This window comes from Phytophthora cinnamomi (genome assembly GCF_018691715.1).
Source record: "Phytophthora cinnamomi strain GKB4 chromosome Unknown Contig63, whole genome shotgun sequence".
In the NCBI taxonomy this organism is placed as follows: domain Eukaryota; phylum Oomycota; class Peronosporomycetes; order Peronosporales; family Peronosporaceae; genus Phytophthora; species Phytophthora cinnamomi.
Window position 1 is genome coordinate 989,596 of NW_027150996.1, and position 21,668 is coordinate 1,011,263.

General features: G+C 51.6%; 1 protein-coding gene across 1 annotated transcript; it reads left to right on the forward strand.

Moving 5' to 3' along the window:
- Nucleotides 1–258: 258 nt before the first annotated feature.
- IUM83_13309 (putative crinkler (CRN) family protein) lies at nt 259–20,501 on the forward strand (the record flags this gene model as incomplete). The annotated part of the gene is made up of 2 exons (XM_067937974.1): nt 259–636; nt 20,232–20,501. The coding sequence occupies 2 exons, from the start codon at nt 259–261 to the stop codon at nt 20,499–20,501; spliced, it is 648 nt and encodes a 215-aa protein (XP_067786943.1).
- Between the last annotated feature and the right edge of the window lie 1,167 nt (nt 20,502–21,668).

The following is a 21,668-nucleotide window of genomic DNA, read 5'->3' on the forward strand; positions in this document are numbered from 1 at the left end:
CATGTGCATGTACTAGAGCTTCGCGAAGGCAACTGCTTCCCATCATTTTCTTACCTCGTCCTCCCCTAGACGATTGATGTTATTAAAATACCAGTACGGTATCCCGGCATACACCATAGAACTATGATTCGCCATTCTTCTGTTCTCAGATTTGGCTCATGTGGGAAAAGATGGCCAGGCTCGCGTTGGCCTACCCGATTGTTCGCGTGGCTGGCAACTTCTTCGGTGTCGAGATCGACGATATCTTGACAGTTGACGATGAAGGACGGCGCGTGGTTTCCAGACGATGCTGCAGCTACTCTGCAGTTGGAGGAAGGGGTGCTTCATCCCGACGTTCGGGCGATGTTAAGTGTTAAACAGTTGAAAGCGACGTGGCAAATTAGGGAGGTGCTGGCAGCCAACGACATGGCGAAGCACGCTCCACAGTCGAGGCAAATCCACGTGGTGGTGGTGGTTCAGCGTGAAAGTCAATTGGAGTGGCAGTCAGCTCAACTGCGACCCCACATCTACGACCCCATCTCGAAGTACTTCTTGCGAGAGAAGGAGGTTATGGGTGATTCAGGGCTTCCTCCGAGCCACGTGACGCTCTACTGCAGACCCGCCTTCCACATGCAGATCGAGTTATTGCGTGAAATGGTGCGGAGAGAATGCGGTTGGGGTGGATTCTTGGTCCTCCAAGAACGGGAACGTCAATCACCGCCATGGCGTTCGCGTTAACTGTCGACCGGCGCGAGTGGGTAGTGGCATGGATTCATGTTGACAAAAACCTAAAGTGGCACTGCTTACGTCTGGTTGGTAGCGAACGACAGACTCGAGTCGTTAACGTTACGTAATTGAAGGACGTAGTCGAGTTCGGTGGTGACACCAAGTACCATCTAGTGCTGGTTGATGGCCAGACTGGTGCAGACTCCTTCGCTGACCTTACTCTCAGTCATGTGTTCCGAGTGGTTCTTACAGAAGGACGTCGTCATCGCACGACGACTCAAATTTATTTGTTCTGTGGCCGTTCGTGGTAAAATCAGATAATATGGACCTGTTGAATGGAGCGATGGAGTACCAAGTGTGGTCATGGACTCTGGATGAGTACCTTGATGCGGCTATCGACGGCGATTTTTCAGAAGCGTCACCAAATCTGGATGCCGTGGGATTACTGGTAGGCGATAAATCAGCGATGGTGCGGACTAAGTATTATTACGCTGCTGGATCCTGTCGCTATTTGTTCTGCTTTAACACGGAGCAGGTGATGAAAAAGTTGAATCGCGCTGTGGATTCGTTGAACGGTGCTGCGATTGTTGCTGCAACTGGCCATCGTTCGTTTCTAAGCGTCAATCATTTGTTCGCGATGTTCAAGAGAACTTCTCGAGTGGGTGAAGTGTCGCCTGTGGTGGGTGGCTATGCCCCCGCAAGAACTGGCGTTAGATGTGACCCGGGGACAATCAAAAGATTCATGCTAATGCATCAAGGTGATTCGAACTCCGCGTCGAATGGGTGCATGCTGGAGATGTTATTCTTCTCGAGCATTCGAAATAACGGCCTCGATATGACTGACGCGGCAGGGGACAAGACAGGCAATTTGAAGGAAGCTGTTGTTGTGGTTTCGGATGGAATTCCTTCGCTTCCACCTAACGACTCACGCCAGAAAAATGGAACCAAGGGGAATATGATGCTATCATGGTGGATAAGAAAAATTGCCACGTGCAGATGATACAAAGAACCAGTGCTCACACGTACACACTTCACCTCAACTACTTCTATTTGTGGTTGGATGCGCTTGTCAAGTCGAGAGAAACTTTCGAGATCAACACACTGGACATCATCTTCGTTGTCACGAGTATCGACTGTGATTGAGTAGGAATGGTGAAGTTCGGGTGGAAGCAATTAAAGAGTTTTAGTACGAGAGGATTGTAGGGATTCGCGGTGTATTTAATCTCTCAAAGGCTTAGTATGGTACTGAAATTGCAGCCCCAATTCCATCGTTGGTTTCTGGCACCAGAGCATCATTGAATATCTGTTCGCAAAAGTGACCGACCCGAAATTCAACCGACGTCACTGGCCCGATTTTCGCGTTTGCTATATTCAGTTTTAATTATTAAAGTCCATCCGTTTCGTCACATCTTGGGCACTTGTAACAGACTAGGCGAATTCCTATTTTCTGACGACATAACATAGCGCCTCCGAACAATTCGCGTGAACGCGCCGCGGACATTATTCCATGAAGTAAGTGCTGCTACCAAATACGAACCGCGGCTACTTGCTTCGCATTTTAGCAGCCGTTGGCAGACAAATTCGGTTCAATGCATACAGCGCAGCAAGAAAGAAACAACAGCAGAATTCGGCACATATTGCGTCAATGTATCCGTGAAAACGTCGAATAGCGAGGTGGATGCCATGTTCAAAATCAAAAGCAGACCGCCGAACCTCGTCGGAGCCTCCAAAGCGTCTGCGTCAATCGCCCGAAGTTAGAAGACGCGATCACTAATCCCGAGAACCACTCGGATCGAAGCCGAGACGGCCGAAAAACCGACAGAAAGCTCCCGTGGTAGACGCGTCCGGACCACCTCTCGACGTGGTGTGACCGCGAAGTGTGCGGCCCGAATGGCAGTCTCCATAACGCAACTTGCTCCCACCAACCGAGTCAAGTTACCAAGCTGAAGCACGTGCTCCGATCGACCGAGCAATCGACCGGCCGACCGACAGGATCATGAAATGCACTGCTCTCGCCGTCGCTACCGTGCTCGCCACCGCGAGCGTCGCCGCTGCTGAGTCTCCTGCGCTCCGAGCGCTGGCTGACGTGGCGAATCCCGCCGCCGCAGCAGCAGCAGCAACAACAACTGGAACCGCCGGAGCGGTCGAGGCCGTCGCGCAACCCGCTGCAGGCGAGCCGAAGGACAAGAAAGAGTGGGGCTGGGGAGGTCCGTGGGGCTGGGGAGGTGACTGGGGCCGTCCGTGGGGATGCGGCGGAGGCTACGGAGGCGGCTGGGGCTGGGGCGGTGCCGGCTGCGGCGGAGGCTGGGGATGGTAAATGCCGTCACATTGTTCGCCTCTGCTCGAGCTGAGCTCACGAGCACCAATGCCACAGCTTTGGGTGCTGTCGCCGTCCGTTTGGTCGTTGCATTCGGTCGGCCGCCTTTGAACTCAAGAGCAAGTCGAGCCTCGCGAGCCGAATCCACTGGCGTTTAGTTCGTCTTGCCTAGCTAAACTTCAATATCAAAATTGCAATCGTCATTTGCTTCACTGTCTCAGGTTAGCCATTCCATCGTTGGCTTCTGGCACTACCAGTGAACCCGTGAAAATCCGTCCGCATGGGAGGCTTCCAACGGAGCTTTGTTGCTTTTTGCCAAGTGACAACAGTAAACCTCACTGCCACGATAAACTACGCCAAACCTCAAAGGCAAAATCAAAGGAAGGTAATCAAATAGAGGCAAGATCACACCTCGCACTGCCAGTCTCCTTATTGCGCATTTAGCTGTAGCGTATCCTGGATTCAATCGATTTCGCTGGTGAGATTGTTGTTTTTGCCGTTTTTAATGCTTTCGTTTCGTTTCAAGGGCAGGTTAGTGGTTATGAGAACGAGTCGGCATGAAAATATATACTTTCCAGCGTCACGTGAGCGAATTCGTGGTTTCTGACGACATAACATAGCGCCTCCGAACAATTCGCGTGAACGCGCCGCGGACATTTTGCAATGTAGTAACGAAAGAAAAAATCGAAATTGATTAACTAGCTGCGACACAACTCGTAAAGTTCAAGAAATTGACTACTGACGTGGTACCTAAATGTGATTGTTCTATCCTTTGTAGTGCTACGAGCGGTGAGCTGGCTTGGACGGGTGGTCATGGCGACCTACCTGCCTTACGGAATGCCTGGTGAAAATGATTGTGTGGGGAATGGCTAGCAATATGTACAGCACTTTTGGCCAATCGGATGAAGCTCTCCACCATAACGCGAATGAGATACGCTTTCACAAACAGCGTCGTTGATAAGCATCTAGGATTAGACTTGGTGTAATTATTGGATTGTCAACGCACCAATATTTGAAATTGTAACCTTCATAGGTTGCGCTGGCTCACATTTTTCTATATTGGCGTTACGAAAATGGGAGAATGCCACTTAAACCTGTTAAGAATTGATAGCTCCATTTGGACCTTCTTTGATACACGAGCCCATAGAAAAATATTCGTACTTTACAGGATCAAATCTTTTGAGCATGTTCGGCTCGTCATTGGTCAACAAAAATGACATTTTTGGCTTCTTCGCAAAATTTTACCCCTAGCGTTTAAATAGCTAGACCTACATGTTTGGATAGAGTGGATCAAGATCTTTCGATTCAGCCATCAATCGCAGAAATCGTGTTTTGGGAAAAGTGACATTTTGTTCTGTGCGGTCTCACCATAGGATGGATATGGCCACCTTGAATGAGAACGCTATTTTGATTTGGTTTACTAATGTCACTTGGCATAATTCCGTAGGAAACATCCTTGTCGACGGATTTCCACGGGTTCACTGATGTCAGAAACCAATGACGCGATGGCAAGCCTGCGGTGGTAAAGCAAATGACGAGTTCAATTCTGATATTGAAGCAAGAGAAGATAAACCAAACGCCACCCTTGTGCTCAAAGGCACCCGCCGCTTTCACTAATGTTGTCACCCTATCAGGGCTTCTTAATCCTTTCGTGAACGCTCGGTTTCGACTTGATTTCATTATACTATACAAACTAAGATGTTAAGCCATGAACCGAGGCATTTTGCCCCTCTTGATTTCACCACGGTAGTCGAGGGGTTGTTAGGTGTAGGTGCTCAAATAATCATGACGGGAGGCATTTTGCCCCCCTTCATTTCACTACGGTACTGCAAATTAAATTTTCTCATTAGATAAAAAAAATCAAGTTGAAAAGTTTTATGCCCCACGTGCCAGCGATTTGCTGAAATGGACCAACGATTGGCTAAAACGGTGGCTGAAACGATGACGTATACAATTCCGATCCTGAAATATATCGGTACAATACACTGTACCACTGTTAAGGCGTCAATGATTTGGAGAATGCGAGCACACCACTAGAGCCGTGGAGGCGCTTTCGCGCCATTATCTAATGGAATGAATTACAGCAGAGGTAATGGCGCGGAAGCGCCCGCCAATGCTTACAAGTACGGGCGCCACCAGCACGAGCACTGCACGAACATCGCATCAGCACAGACGCCGCGACACCAGCACGAACGCCGCACTACCAGGAAAGCAGCGCTGACACGAACGTAAAACTATCACTAATGTAGCATCTTCACAAATGGTGTCCAAACAGGAACGCCGCACAAGGCTAACGACACACATACACGAAGACCATCTACCGTAAATTTGGTCCAGCCACAGATAGCAGAACAAGCACATAACGCACTAATTCTAGACACACGCGGGAACAAAGGCACCGTGTCTCCGTACAAGGTAGACGACAAGACCAACACGACCGCTGCGCCGGCACCCCGCGATAATCCGCAGGCAGGGTTCGGTAGTAGTCTCCAGAATAGTAGCGTTAATAGGCATATTATCACTACTATTGCTATTAGTAATACTATGTTCTGGGGTTGGAGCCATTAGTAGTGCTATTATCACTATTAATGTACCCATACGTATGATCGTGACCTCCGCTGATGTTCGGACCTCTCATCCCTCGATTTCGTCACCGGAGTGCCATGTCGGAGACCTCTCCTTGCTTTGTGCTACCACAAGGCAGTCATGAACTGTGGACCACAGGTAAACAAACACTAATGTTCACAGTTGCTTCGTGTCACGATGGTAGGACGAAGATAGTCAACAAACAGACGCTGTCGCACGTGTACTCGTCACATATTCTGCAGCAGAAGTAAATGCAGTCCACTTGCTCATGGCGGACACAACGGGGCACGATGCCTAGCGCTTGCGGCTTGGGCTGCACTGCTTGCAGATGAAGACGGTTGATTTGAGCAAAATGGCGAGTTGGGGGCCGTGGACAAAAAAAGCGGAAATTTCTACAACTATTCGTGTTTGGCACGGCCAGTGCTCAGTCGCACCATACGACACCGCCGCAGAAGTTGGTTTTTAAACGCAGGAGGTATGGAAGGACGAGAAGCCGTAGGAGGTGGGGGAGGATGGCAAGGTGGAGGGGAGGTGGAGGAAGAAGTAGCGATTAAGTCGTGAGTAGTTGCGTTACACAGCTCAGCCAGAAGTTGCTGTGCTTACGTCTAAAAGAAATAGAGGTGTAAAACCGATGGCACGTTAGTGTGCTGCGAAGTATACCGCGTTCTGTCGGTGTTGAGCATATTGACGTTCTTTTATAACTACCACGCTGAATAAGTAAGTTTCCGCACTGTAACTGAAATTATTATTACAACATTTACCACGCCACGAGGCACTAGCAAAAGCAAGTCTCATACGCCCAAGCAACTTGAGCTAACGTGTGGAGATGTGGCTATTATATGTGTTACAGTCCCTTCGTAGGTCTGCTAGATGCAACTCACCGAGTTCGCTTTACTCACGCATAAGACAGTAAGCTTACTTAAGATGATGAAACACACCAATAGATGAGGCTGAAAACGGCCAACCATCACATAATACATGACGCACAACGATAGCAACTACACCAGTAGAGTTCTCTTGTCAGCGAGACCTAGGGTATTGTCCAGAAATTTGACGTAGGCGAACACATGACGATCCTTTGAGTACCCTGAGTATGTCATAATATTCGCGCTTCTACTTTATCTCAGAGGGTTGGTCTGCGGATAGCGGATCGCAGCGGCCATGCCCACCTTTCCTGTTAGCATATAGAGGAACCCGGTATACGAGTCCGAGTTGTCGAATTGCTCAATCAACGGAGGAAGCAGGAATCATGCCCTATGGATGCGTTTTCTCAACCGATTTTTTCGCGATAACTCCTCCAACGACGAGAATTGACAACGAGAGCACTCAGTGACAGCTCATACTTCGCCACAACCGGCTGGAGATTAGGCGTATAGAGGCCAGTAAGCGCCAGATCTGGTAGCTTGAACTCAGTGACATCAGTAGTCACATTAGTACCGTCGAATCCTCACTACTAATAGATATAGCATTCTACTATTGCCCGATTTTGGATAGTAGTAGTAGTATGATTACTAGCCGAAATTCCCACTACTACCGAATCCTACTCACATGATTGTAGGTATTTATCTAGGTTTTATCATGTAAATCCAATGTGTGTGTCTACGTTTCAATATGTAAATGCTAATGTGTGTATGTGAATACGTTTCGGTATCTAAATTAGACAGGCAGACGATTGTCCCAAACGGGGCCTCACAACCGAATCACGCGCGGCCAAAGCAAAAACGATGGAGAGCACCGACACCTCACAGAAGCAGGAGGTGGAGGTGGAGCTAGTCACTGAGTGCCAGACGCAGACGCCCGTATACAAGCCAGTCAGACTTCACTGGAAAGATCAACGCTATCAGCAATCGCGACGAACTCGCAACAGCCGCTGACCGCGGAGAAATTGCATGAGCTGCCGGTAGCAGTGACGTTTCGACCGGAGATGGACGCGTATGGCTTGGTGCAGGCGTCGACCCCGCTGGACTTGTAGCAGGCGTTAGCCATACACGGCTTGAGGCAGGCGCCGGGTGTGAACAACTTGCAGCGTCTTCAGGCGCTGGCGCCGTGTGCCCCGTGCGCCGCATCTTGTTGACAACATCCTGTCACGCTACACGAGCATCCGCGTATTGGCGCACTAGCTGTACTAGCTCCTTGTCGTCGTCGAACGTGAACAGTGTTTGCGTGACTGGCAGATTCTGATTGAGGCGTGTAATTTACCTTTAGTATAGAAATTATTCACGGCCACTTGTTGGTAACGGTAACAAAGGCAACGCATCTTGTAAACCTGAGCACCACGTCGACGCGTCACGTAATATACTTTCATTTGCTGACGCAATCGCTATAGATTTCACACTTATCGGAGTATTTTGCAATTATGTGTGCTACATAGTGGACATAAACGCTAAATTACCGTGATGTATGCCACATTAGAAGAGCTGTGGATAATGCCGAAGCACTACGATTGGTAGTTACAAAAGTGTGTTGAACTTCTGTCAACAGGGGAAAATGCCCCCCTTGAAGGCTTGATTGTCAACTTGTTTTGAACTAGCCTTCAAACGGCGCAAAATGCACCTGTTGACCACGAAAGGTTAATCGGACTTTGAGTGTAATAATCATGATTCTAAAGTCAGTTTATGAAACTGCAAAACGGACGTCGGGTCGAATAACTTTAGCCCTCAGAACTACTTTACATAGCAAGATGCAAGGGCTCCTCTCTGGAACTGAAGAAGGCACGATGCCTAGTACGGTTCGTTGCTGCTTTGACGCTAAAGAAAGGTGAACCACTGAGTAGGGACGAGTGGCTCGATTTGATTTCACAGTCGTATGTCATTGTAAGCGATAAAACCCCTAATGACTACGTGATTCGCGGCATTCGGACTTTCTCGTCCTCTAAGGACTGCTAACTTGCCTCTAATCTGAGTTTTGACATTAGCAAATGTCATGACAAATCCCGTTTTGGACCCTAAACTCGTGTATCTTATTCTCAGTTTAAGGCCCGTTCTCAACCGAGGCGGACGCGTGCGTTTTCGGACACTTTTTGATCTGCTTGGTTAACAGGACGTTACAAAATGATACTGCACAACGCATGCGTTGGCAAGCGTTAACTACTTTTGGCCAATCAGTGCACTGCATTATTTGCATTCTCCCTCGAAGCACTCCCCTTCCTCTGACATGGCGTCGGTCCAGCTTCGACGTGCTTCTCCCCCGCGCTTCACCCACACCGCAAGGTAACGGCGTCGCTGGAAAGCTGAAGAAGGCCTTCTGGTTTGTTTGGTAGCCATCAAGCGACACCAAGCAGCACGAAAAACAAATCCAACAGTTCGAGAGCGGGTTTCGTGGCGAGTGCATGCTTCTACGCTATTAGAGATTCAGCTTTCAAAAGATACTACAGGGGCTTGGTGGGTTGGACCAGCTTCGCTCCCCATTGCCGGACCGGGGAGTCTTGGTCAGCGCTTCAGATATTGTTGAGTCGTGAACCACACGTAGATCACACAGAGTAACAGTACAATGATTGGATAATATTGATCAAACACTGGACCAATCAAATTTGGTCAGTTTCATTCTCAACCGAGCATACGGGGTAGGGCACGCATGTAACGCACGCGTCGAGAAAAGCGCTTTGGTTGAGAACCGGCCTAAGACAACGACTTGGCCAAAATGTGTGAAAGGCACTTGATAATAATAACGCATTATCGGAAGTGAAAGAGCGCGCCGCCCCCCTCCTCGTCCCCGTCCCGTCGCCGTGCCGTCTCTCTGATAATTCAGTTATCAGAAGTGTCACCCTCTGAATAACAGCTGCTATCATAAAATTTAGCACATTTTTAACCCCAATATTGTCATTCGCGAAAAAGACGGGAGGCGATGAAGAGCCCTGCGCGGGGCGGTGCAGGCCGAATCCAGCGGGCCAGAGGAGAGGCTGCGGCGACGAGGAGGTGACGGCCTCGCGCGCGGCGGTGCAGATGAGCATGTAAGTCTCCATTGAGCGTATGTAGTGGGTCTAACTTGACTCACTACTTTTGCTTACACGTTGCGCTACGTGTATGAGGAAGCGTAGGAGTTTATTAATAATTTGAATTAATTATACTTGAGTACACAAGTATAATATAAATCAAATAAAACACCAAGTAGCTAGTTTAAGGTAAAATGAGAACTGTATTGTTTGTAAATTGATCTTCCTCCTAAATCTGCTAAAACTGTTTATCATTTATGAAAGGGTTGGTAGCGGCTGGCTGTCAGAGCCCCGCCAATATGCATGTCTCTGATTGGTAGAAAGATGCTGCTTTATACCAATAGGGTCTTAGGGTAGGTGTGGACCACTCATTGTGGTGGACCACTTCAATGTATCCATTGGTGTGTCTTACACCAACGTGAGGAAGTATCTAAAACTTTTAACAGATAACCTATCTGTTAAATTCACAAGTGGCTTGTAGCCACTTGTACGTGTAACCCCGTTACACCATCCCCCCCTTAAGGTTAGACGCGCGGGGTCTCCGCACGTCAATCTTCGGAATTGACCACTCGTCAATTCTCCGCGTTTGGAGAAGAAATCCGCGCTCATTCAACGATGAGCGCGCTTCAAGAGAAGAAGACTTCAAAGTCGGTGGGGAGTCATCTCTCCATCGACGACTACTTCGAGCGTCAGAAGGCGAAGTACGGCGACGTCGTCGACTTCGACGACGACGATGAAGACATGGAGGGCGAGGAGGACTCGCCCTCAAAGCGTAAAGACTCAGTGTCGAGCGAATCGCTCGACCCTCACGCCAAGAACGTTCGCCCGCGTGAAGGGGACGAATCGGACGCTTCGAGTTCGAAGCGTTCGCGTACTGAGAGCGATACCCCACTCGCTTCCGCTGGGGCCCTCAGTACTCCGCGCGCTGCTGCTGCAGCGCGTGATGTTAAAGCTCAAGGCGATCCATGGATGCCGTCCGCGTCCGAGATCGCGGACCGGTATGGGAACTCGGTACCTCCGAATGAGATGCCGCTGTACGTATGTAGCGCCATCAAACATGACGCTGTGGCTGTCGAGCTGCACTTTGATGCGGAAACGCATCAAAGGCGCGATTATTACATCGGACTCTTTCATGAGCTCCGATGGTTTCAAAGCAAGAAGACCTCTTCTCGCAGCAAAGTGCCCGAATGGCAGGCACTTTGTCAAAGCTGGAACGCCTTTGTTGAGAACTTCAACAAGAGGCCGAGTGCTTACCGTGATCGGATTAAGCAAGCGCGTGATCGCTTCGAGACGTACTCGAAGCGTGGAAAGCTGGAGCAACTTCATGTTGCTGCTGAGGAGGCAAATGTGCCGTGCGCTGTGCCCGAGGGCTTTCAGTGCACGAAGTGCTTCCCAGGCGCGGTCCGCTTGAGCGACCGCGACCTGAACGGGTACACGTCGTTCCGTGTGCCCGAGAGTCTCAAAGAGCTCCGTGCTAAGTTCTTAGCACGTGAGGGTTCGGGCGCTGGCGATGATCGCAGCGCTCGTACTACTTCCGCTGCGCCAGCGCGTATTGCTCCTCGTACGCCCTCACCATTTCCGGAACGTCCTCCAGCAAGACGTTCCGCGGCTCCCATGTATCTCGATGGGGAGGAAATCCTCTCCAACGAATACGAAAACGAGCCCCTTGAGGGTTCGTTTTCGGGATACTATGGTCAACAATCCGCTCAACAATCCAGCGGGTTGAGCCGCGGGCGTCACGGATCGGCGGTGACGGGGGTGGGAACACGCCCCGGGTATGATCAGCCCCGGGCTGATCAATATACGCCTCTCCACGACCGGGTGACCGTCGTGGAGCGTCTGCAGGGCGCTGAGTTCGCCGCCCTGAAACAGGAGCTGGCGAACCAGAAGGCCCAAGTCGCGGCGGTCTCGCAGACCGCCTCGAATATCCAGGTCGAGCTGGGGACCCAGATGAAGGGGTTGCTCCAGCGCGTCCGCGCGCTGGAGGAGAGGCTGCTCGTCGCCGAGGCCAAGGCTTCCGCTTCTGCCTCGGCTCCTGCCGAGGCGTCGGGTCAGCCGAGCTAGATGGCTCGTGCTGCAGGTATGGCTTCAGCCGTCCGACGTAAAAGGTCGGATGGAGGCGCATGCTAGACGGTATGTCTAGTGTGTATGCGTTGCCGTGCCGTGCCAACACAGTGAACGGCCCGATGAAGCGCGGAGCACGCTTGCTTGCTCCGATATTGTTTAGGCAGGTTTTGAGTAGCTAACAAAACCAATGAACTAACCTTGAATTCATTTGTGTTGCCTCTGCCCACATTGTCTGCGTTCAGCTTCTGTTGGTCAACAGAAGCTGCTACTGCGTCTTGGACAAACCGAATTACGGCTTGTCTTTTGGTGATGAAACTGATTGCATCCGAGCTGAAGTCATTCAGCTCGCTCTCCGCTAGAGGCCCGGCCTCTGCGTGGTTCTTTGCGGTGTCTGCGCCCTGCGCAGACCCGTGGTCGTTGGCCTTGTTGTTGGGGGGAGTCTGCGCCCTGCGCAGACTCATGTGGTTTGTCCATTGTTGCAGCTGACACTGTGCAAGTGTCAGCGGTTTTCTGCGGCTGCTGTATTGCAGTCGTAGATCCTTCCCCACTTAAAGTGGGAGCCCTCACCCCGAGTAAACTCGGTAGACGTGGATGTCGCATGACATTCACGTAGAACGGTGTATGCCCGGTCGAGGCATGCACTGAGTTATTGATGGCAAACTCTGCCATCGATAAGCACTCGCTCCAGTATTGGAACGAGTGAGCGTAGCTCTTCAACATATCGACGAGCACGCGATTCACGCGCTCGGTTTGACCGTCCGTCTGCGGATGATCCGCAGTCGACATGGAAAGCTGGCTCCCAAGAAGTGTAAACACTTCTTGCCACAGGTGCGCTGTGAAGCGCGGGTCTCTGTCCGACACGATGTCGGACGGTGTTTGAACACGTCGACGAGCAGACGGGTCGTCTGTGTCGCGGTCACTTCTGCCGGGACCGTAGCAAGATGTACCATCTTGCTGAAGCGGTCGACGAAGACCACAACACCGGTATTCCCTCCGCTGTCCGGGGGAAGGCCAAAGATGAAGTCCAAAGACATGGACTTCCAACACTCCGACGGAGTCGGTAGTGATTGTAACGGAGCCTGCGCGAATGGCGCAGGCTTTACGCGTTGACATACCTCGCAAGCACGGATGTACTTGCGCACCCACTTATACTGGTGCTACCATTAGAAGTCGCGCGTGAGAAGGACGTAAGTCTTCTCACGTCCGAGATGTCCCGCAGTCGGGGCATCATGATACTCGTACATGATCCTGAGTCGCAGGTCATGGTCATTTGGCACGACAACGCGATCCGCGTTGTCGTCGACTGCATTGTAAAGCAGTAGTCCGTCGTGCACACGAAAGCGGTGTGCACGCGCTCGAAGGTGCTTGGGCAACTTCTGACGAGCCTTGCCAGGTGTTGTGCCATAGGCCAGCAAGAGTTTTGCGTCCGCGTCGTGCGCGTACGCGGCCTTCACATCGTCCAACAGAGACGATGTGGGTTTGCTCGATCGCATGGCGTCAATGGCATTGACGTCAGCAGCTTCTGCGTAGTCCGGCCGACGTGATAACGCGTCGGCCACCACATTCAATCTTCCGGGTTTGTATTCGACCCGGAAGTTATACTCCGCAAAGAATGAGAGCCTCTTTGTGATATGTGTGGCGACTTCACTGCGGTGCGCAGTGAAACATGGTCGGTGTAGACCACGAATGGTCTACTTCCAAGCAAATACACTCGGAACTTTGCGAGTGCGTACTTCATGGCAAGGAGTTCCTTGTCATGTACCGGATAGTTGCGCTCAGCTGGCTTCAGCTGACGCGATTGGTAGTAGACGACACGATCACGGCCCTCGTGATCGTGCTGCATCAATGCGCATCCGATCGCAAAATCCGATGTGTCACACACTACGTGAAATGGGCGATCTTGGTCAGCCACTGCCAAGTTCGGCGCCTCAGTCAAGCCCCGCTTGACTGCATCGAATGCCTTCTGGCAATCGGGTGTCCAATTCCACACAACTTCTTTCTTGAGAAGTTGTGACAGCAGGCGGATCTTGCCCGCGTAATCCTCCACGTACTTGCACAAGTGCGTGGCCAAGCCAAGGAACTGCCTCAGTTCCTTGACACTTGAAGGCGTTGGCCATTCATTAATCACTCTGACCTTTTCCGGGTCAGGGCGAACGCCATTCTTCCCTACGAGACACCCGAGGACGGGTATCTCGCTCGCCCCGAAGATACACTTCTTCAGGTTCGCGTAGAGCTTATACTTTCGCATAAGCTCTGCGAAGCTTCCGGAGATGCACCCTGTGCATCTCAATGTCGGTCTTCCCGTCCACAGCCCGGCTGTGGATGAATACATCATCGAAGTAGCTCGGTGCGAAGTCGCGCACCGAGCGCAACAAGTGCGTCACGCACCTGTTGAAAGTCGCAGGGGCGTTCTTAAGCCCCTGCGGCATTACCAGCCATTCCCAGAGCATGCCGCTTGGCGTGCTCACTGCCGTGAGAGGAATATCGCTCTCACGCATTAGGATCTGATAGAATCCGTCTCGCAAGTCGAGAGCACTGTAAACGGTGCTCCCGGCCATCGAATCGATGATAACATCTTTCGCGGTATCGGCGTCTGCGCGGTACCGTCGCATCGTTCAGCTTGTTATACGCATGAACGATGCGCCATCCGCCCTGTGGCTTTTTGACACAGAACGTCGGAGCACTGTGCGGGGACTTTGATTCCCGCACTTGTCCTGCTTTGCGACGACTTTCAAAGAAGTCGTCGATTGCGTTTACTTGCTCTCGCGGCAGTGGCCACTGCCGCGTGACACAGTACTTCGTGCCCGGCACGAGATCAATCTCGTGCTGAATGCCCTTATCCTGCGGAAGCTCCGCAGGAATGTCTTCCGGGAGTACGTCTTTGTACTCCCTCAACAATTCGTAATAGGGACTCGACTTCAGCGAGTCCCAACCTTGTTCCTCGAAGCGCTCTCGCTTCGTCTTCGCACTGAGAGTGTCTTCACTCTCAGTGGTACTTCCCATGAAGAGCTGCCTCAGCTCTTCGCTCTCGCTCGCCGTTCTTTCGCTGTCCGAAAGAACGCAGACTTGCTCGATGCATCCATCGTGCAAGTCGCGCGTGAAGCGCTTCCAGCTCATGGCTGGAAGCGAAGTCAACTCCGACGCCGTCGGAGGAGGATTAGCGAGTTCCATCCCACGATACTGGAATCCAGTATCGGTGCGCGTCAAGACGCTTAGCGTCTTGACATTCGGCGTCACCGCCGCAGTCTGCCCAGCAGACTGCTCTTGTTGCGTCTCGGTCCCGGACCGAGACTTGCGCAGCGTTCTCCGCTTGCGCCGTCTTCTTGTTGTGCGGAGCCCGGCTCCACACGGTGGTTCTTCTGGTCCAGGAACGACCATGGACGGTTGTTCGCCGGCGGACCCTGTCCGCGGGCGCGCGGTATCAAGCCCGGCTTGATCGCATGCCGCTTCGTCGTGCAGCCCGGCTGCACGACAGCATACAAATTGCGTCAGTGCGGTACGTTTGCAACCGTCCGCACTGTTTGCAGCGTCAACTCCCGGAGTTGACACGCCTTCGCCACCTCGACGTCATTCATTGGCGGAGCCCCTCATCACCGAGGGTGCGTCGGCTCCCGGAGCCGACGCGTCGTTGTCGACCTGACCTCTTCGGGTCAGGGACTGTCCCTTACACGCTTGAACGTGGGTGTTGGTTCACGGAACCAGCACATCTTTTTCTTCCGACGTCGGCAGCATTGCCGACGTGGGTCTCACTTGCGCGCGCCCTCGCGCACTTCTTGGGCACTCCGGGACAGCAGCATTAAGCGCTGTCTCGACTGGTGAGCCGCGCGTACCTGCTGGTGCGTGCGCTGCGGTAACAGGGTCATCGCCCTCTGTTCCGCTGTCGCGGCCGAAGCGCACGAACGTGCGCTTCTTCCAGTCTATCACCGGATTATGCCGTGCAAGCCACGGCATGCCCATTACTACGTCGAACTTATCGTCCAGGTCCAGGACGATAAAGTGTTCGACAAACACTCGTTGTTTGTACGAGAAGCGCACGTTCACGACGCGCTTCTCAGTCTTCAGGATGGCACCTGTTGCCAGTCGTACCTCCAGAAGACTTCGAGGTACATTTACTTCCTCGTAGTCAAGACTCGGCAGGCTCCGTAGTCGAACAAAGTTGTTCGACGCGCCTGAATCTACCAAAGCTCGAAGAGAGTCACTCGCTCTCTTCGAGGAAACCTTCAAGATGACTACGTTCGACCTGTCATCTTGTTTCTTGCAGTGAGAGCTGGTCTCACTGGGGGCTGCGGTCCTCAGTGTCGCGTGCCCGATGTCGGCACGCGCGACTGCATTACCAGTAGGGCGCCCCGCGCCTACTGGATGTTCGCGTTTTTTTTGGTCCGCGGCGATGCCTAGCATCGCCACGACGGTCACCTCCAGGGGGCATGGGAGCTGTGCACTCCCGTGCAAAGTGACCGATCCTTCCGCAACGGAAGCATCGCACGTTACCTCCCTGCTGCTGGTAACCAGCAGTTGTTGCGTTCGAGAGGTCCATTGGTTCCGGACCTCCCGGCCTCGCTACCGGGCGCGGTTGCGACCTCGGCACGTTCACATGCAGTTTAACCTGCCGCAGGCTAAACTCTTCTTGCATGGCAAGAGTAATCGCAGCTTCGAGAGTACTCGGGTACTCTCGGAAGAGATAGGTCTTCACAGGCCCATCTCTAAGCCCCTTCATGAACGTGACGACCTTGGTCGCCTCGTCAATCGGGTTAGTCACGATATTTGATACCAAATATCGTGCGCGTTGCGCGTAAGCATGGATGTCATGTTTACCCTGCTGAAGGTCGAGGAACTCCGCCCTCGACCGGAACTCGTTTTGCGGGGGCTCAAACGCTTGTTTGAGCTCCTCTTTGAATACTTCGTACGTGCTGAAGCACGTAGGATCGGAGAGTCGGCGCCCATACGCCCAACTCCTTGCGCGTCCGCCAAGGCAGGACATGGCGAACGCGACCTTCGACAGCGGGTCGACGATGCGTCGAGCCGCTATGGCTGTGTCGAGCTCGACAAGCCATCGGAGGAGAGGCTCGCCCTCTCTTCCCACGTAATTGCTTACGCTCAACTTTAATGGTTGAGCACGCGGTGTCGTCCCTGACGACGCCGTCACTGAGGAAGCAGCATCACGCTGCTCCTTCATGATGAACCCCAGAGCAACACCATGTTGCTCCGTCGGCGATAGCGTACGCAGCATCGTAGCTATCGCCGCTTCTCCAATGACTGTTGACAGTCGTTGGAGGGCTTCCCACTCTGGGTCAGACAGGTGGGGGCAGTCAGCGCGTGCAACATGCGTTGCAGGCGTGTTGGAGCTCTCCATGGGCACCTTTGTGCTCATGGGGTTCTCGGCTCCGCGTTCGTACACCGCGTACGAACGTCAAGCAGTCGGTCGTTGGACGGACTACAAAGTGCTACCAGGTGTAGTGGGTCTAACTTGACTCACTACTTTAGCTTACACGTTGCGCAACGTGTATGAGGAAGCGTAGGAGTTTATTAATAATTTGAATTAATTATACTTGAGTACACAAATATAATATAAATCAAATAAAACACCAAGTAGCTAGTTTAAGGTAAAATGAGAACTGTATTGTTTGTAAATTGATCTTCCTCCTAAATCTGCTAAAACTGTTTATCATTTATGAAAGGGTTGGCAGCGGCTGGCTGTCAGAGCCCCGCTAATATGCATGTCTCTGATTGGTAGAAAGATGCTGCTTTATACCAATAGGGTCTTAGGGTAGGTGTGGACCACTCATTGTGGTGGCCCACTTCAATGTATCCATTGGTGTGTCTTACACCAACGTGAGGAAGTATCTAAAACTCTTAACAGATATTCTATCTGTTAAATTCACAAGTGGCTTACAGCCACTTGTACGTGTAACCCCGTTACAGCGTGAATATAGTTCTGCGACAAGTGTACTAACGCTACAGTGCATGTGTGGCCTAGGCCTCTCTACCTTTTAGACTCTCGCTCAATGCGTTCAACGTTAGGTGCGATTGTGTTCTGTGCTTCTCCAGCATGCATACTGCTTGCTCATAAGTGACGTGTTGCTGTTGTGCCATCAGGATAACTCGGTCAATTATACGTTTTCTGCGGAAGAAGAATCGCTTTTCGGCTGCGTTGCTGCGCCAGCTCGATCCAAGTTGCTCTTCAAGTTTACGCACGGCAAGGGCCCCCATTTATTCCGACCTCCCATTCCTGCCACAGTCTTGATGGATCTGAGGAGCTTGTACGAAGCTGGAAGTGGTGTGTGACGCGGATGCGTTTCTGTCGAATCCGCTGTACAGCCAGAACGATCTTGTGCACTGCTAGAAGCTCCCCAGTCGACGCTCAGACTGACAGACGCAGAGCCGGAGGTAATTTGGATGAACATTTCTTTAACATGCACCACTGACGTTTGAAGTTCACTGACCTTGTTATCGATGTGTGATATCACTTGCTGCTGCTATTGTTTCAGATGATCCATCAAGTCCGGTACCACTTCGTGTAATTGCTTCACTTGCGGCGACTGATCATTTAGCATTTTGGTTTTCAATTCCTCGGCGAATTCTTTAAAGCCGCCGGAGTTGAACAGAGAGTGCGACCAGACTTTGTGAGCGGGATGAAGCTCGCGCAGTAGCACAGAGTCTTGCAAGAGGACAACCCGAAGGTACAGTAACAAGTTAAGAAACCCCCCTGTGGCAACGTGCGGTGCTGATTGTTGGTTGTAGGCTGTCATGTAATATTCCACAAAAGGAAATACTTCGCGCTGAAGGCTATCGGGCGGAGTGAGTGCTGCCCGCTCCAAGAAAAATGTGCGGCGATCAGGCGAAAACCCAGCCAACGAACGCATTGCTTCTCGAGGCAGTGCAGTCAGGTAACATCCCTCCGTCGCTGTTGCATTCCATCTGCCTAAACGTCTAATTTGAGATTGTGTCGCCCCTGCCAGCTCAGCCATTCTGGACCCAGAGCGGTGAAAGCCTTCACGGTTGCGTCGTAATGAGCCCGGTAAGACAGCGCTTTGTTTGTTTCTATTCCTGACTTGAGCACCTTAATATCATACCAATTTTGTGGGATCAGAACGTCTGGTATCGCTTCCATTTGCACACACCATCGATAGAAAAAATACAAAGCGAGAATGCTCCGATAGGACAAATCTCGACATTGTTGTGTCGAATGCAAGAGCCAAACTCGCGGCGGCCAAATTGATTCGTTTTACCTTGTTCCATAATCATCACGAGCGCTCTGCATTCTGTGAAGCCTTCGTGCTCCAACTCCACACTGAAAAGATCAGGTAATTCCATGTTACGCACAGACTCGCCTCGCAGAAGGCAGGCATGGCACAAGAAATGGCTGAGGCTATTTCGTAAGTCTCCACCACTATTCAAGTTCATGTAATAGCGAGAGATTGCCACGAGATCGTTAGTAGTGCAGTAACCATCTAATAGAGACCCAATACCGCGATCAACGTACTCACGCTTGTTCTTTTCGTGTTTCTCGCGCTTCAACGAAGTCAGGAGAGCCTTAATGAGGCTGTTGCGGGGGTGAGGGTGTGCGTTTGCGCCCCTGCTGTGCTGGTCGTTGTACAAATCCGACAGAGCGTTTACATACATTTCAATTGTAGCTATGCTGACTCTGCGAGTAGACTTTTTGGCACGAATTTGGCGATCTACAACTTCCTCTTGAAGCAAAATATGCATCTTGGATGCTGTGACCTGGTAACGTGTAGTTTCGTGGAAGCCTTTGCGATCGCACTAAGCCTTGAACTCCCTTTCGGCGCGTCCGCGCGAGTAGTATTTGCCGAACGGGCAGCTCGACTGCGATCTAGAGTTGTGTTCGCGCTTTCCTCCAGCTCCACTAGTAGATATGGTGACTCCATGGCTGCTGCAAAATGTTGACTGACTTTTTGACAAAATGCTATCTACGATCCCCAGCCACGGAGGGACGCCGTCCTCCATACTATAGAGCGCTCGAATGTAGTCACACCTACCCCTAAGGAGATAGCCTCTCATTATCTTAGTAATCGAGGCATGAGTAGAGCTGTCGAAGTTTAGCGAAAAACCTACTTAGCCTCCACGCCCCTTGGCAGGTTTCTAAACCTCCAAAAACGTGATCGTTAACGTCTTGTCGTGTGTGGTCCACATCGCCTGAGCTGGAGGTGACGGAGAGCAACCATCCGAAGTAAAGGACGACGCTGCTGATCGAGCAGATGCCACCGAGCGACGCTAGCGACAGCGACGAGAACCAGTATGTCGACAGACCGCGCCCACGGGCATACGAACTGCTGTGCTGCTACAACATTCACTCTCGCTCCACACAAGTAACCTGCTGACGCTGGCACTAGGCAACCCGCAACACGAGGACTTTGTCGAGCTCCGCGGCCTCAGACCGCCTCATAGGCGGCAAGTGCGTCGTAGAACAGCGCTCGACGCACTCCAACAAGGAGACCAAGGAAAGGAGGGCCACAGAGGAGAAGGATGTGACCGCTGAACGGTCAAAGTGGCCAAGGAAGTATGGCTACCTCGGAGGATACCACGGACACGACCGAGGAGATGCCGTCCACGAGCGAGATGGCGAGTGAGATGATTGAGATTGTGGATGGTACGGGGTTAACGTAGGACACGAAGCCCAAGTCGATGAAGCACCGCAATCCGAAGCGCAAGCCAACTGCGGGCACGACCGAGGCGACCGAGGAGGAGACCACGGAAGTGACCACCGAGACGGTCGAGACGGTTGCGACGACCGACGTCAAGCCCGAGGAGATGACGGGAGTGACGACCCAGACAACCGAGGAGGTGCCGTCCACGAGCGAGGTGACTGGTAAGACGACGGAGACGGAGACGACTGGTAGAGACTGCATTGACGTAGGACAAGAAGCCCAAGTTTAACAAACAGCTGATTGATCACACCAACGATCCGGAAACAGAGTAAGGTAGTTGCAGTGACGAAGAATCAAACACAATTACTTCAGTAGATGCAAATTTTTCGTTTTCTGCTGAATACGATTGAATTTAACGCTTACTTGCTCACCCTGCGTGAGTTTTCTGCGATGAAGACCAGATCCCGAACTAGCTCTGGTGCCAAAGAGCTTCGTTTCGCGGTTATGATGTTTCCGCTAGTAGAGAACGCTCTCTCCGAAGGTACACTTGTTGCTACTGCTCCGAGCCACTTCCTTGCAAGCCTAGCGATGTTCGGGTACGTTGATTTGTTGGTACGCCACCATGCAAGTGTGTCGAACTTGTCCCGGTCTTTTAGTGATATCACTATAGGTTTAGCGGCAGCGAGATACTTGCCAAATTCTTCACTGCATGCCTGCTCTGTTCGTGATGCGGCACAGGGCTGAAGGGGTCCAAACATTGCGTCACCAATACAGTCTGGGCTTCGTGTTTGCTCTGTAGAAAATTGCTGGGTATGCGGGGGTGTCGACGGAGTAACATTTGCGAGCTCAGCGACAGCTTTCATAAACTTTTCATCAGTTTGAAGTCGTTCATGTGGCCTCACGTGATTCATTGTCTTCGCTACGCGGGGATCCAGGTACGCAATCCAGGTCAAATCGGTGTTCTTTAGCTTACCAAATCGACTTTGAAACACGCGAAGAATAGTGGCTTGCACATCCGCCATCAACACTTGTACTTCATCAACATAAGCTTCGCTTCCAGCGCCATTTAGTTTGCCGTCCAAGAGATGCTTGTTCTGAAGAACAGTCTCAACACCAGTAATAGCAGATATGACAGGCGGTAGACTAGGATAACGTTGAGCACCTAGCATTGTCGACACTCTTGCAAACTGCCTCAGAAGGAGGCACATGTAGTCAATTGCCAGCCAATCCTTATGCTTTGGCTCCGAAAGCTTGTTGCGCATATCTTTAAACTCCACGTGCCCGTCTGCAGAATGCAAGTGTTGAAAAAATCCATCTAATGCTCCTTGAAGCTTTAGGCATCGCTCCAACATGTCGCAGCAGCTATTCCAGCGTGTTGGACAGTCGACAATCATGTTAACTGCAACAGAGTTGCTGTCACTTTTTTTCTGAATCTCAATGAGCCGGTAGCGTGCTT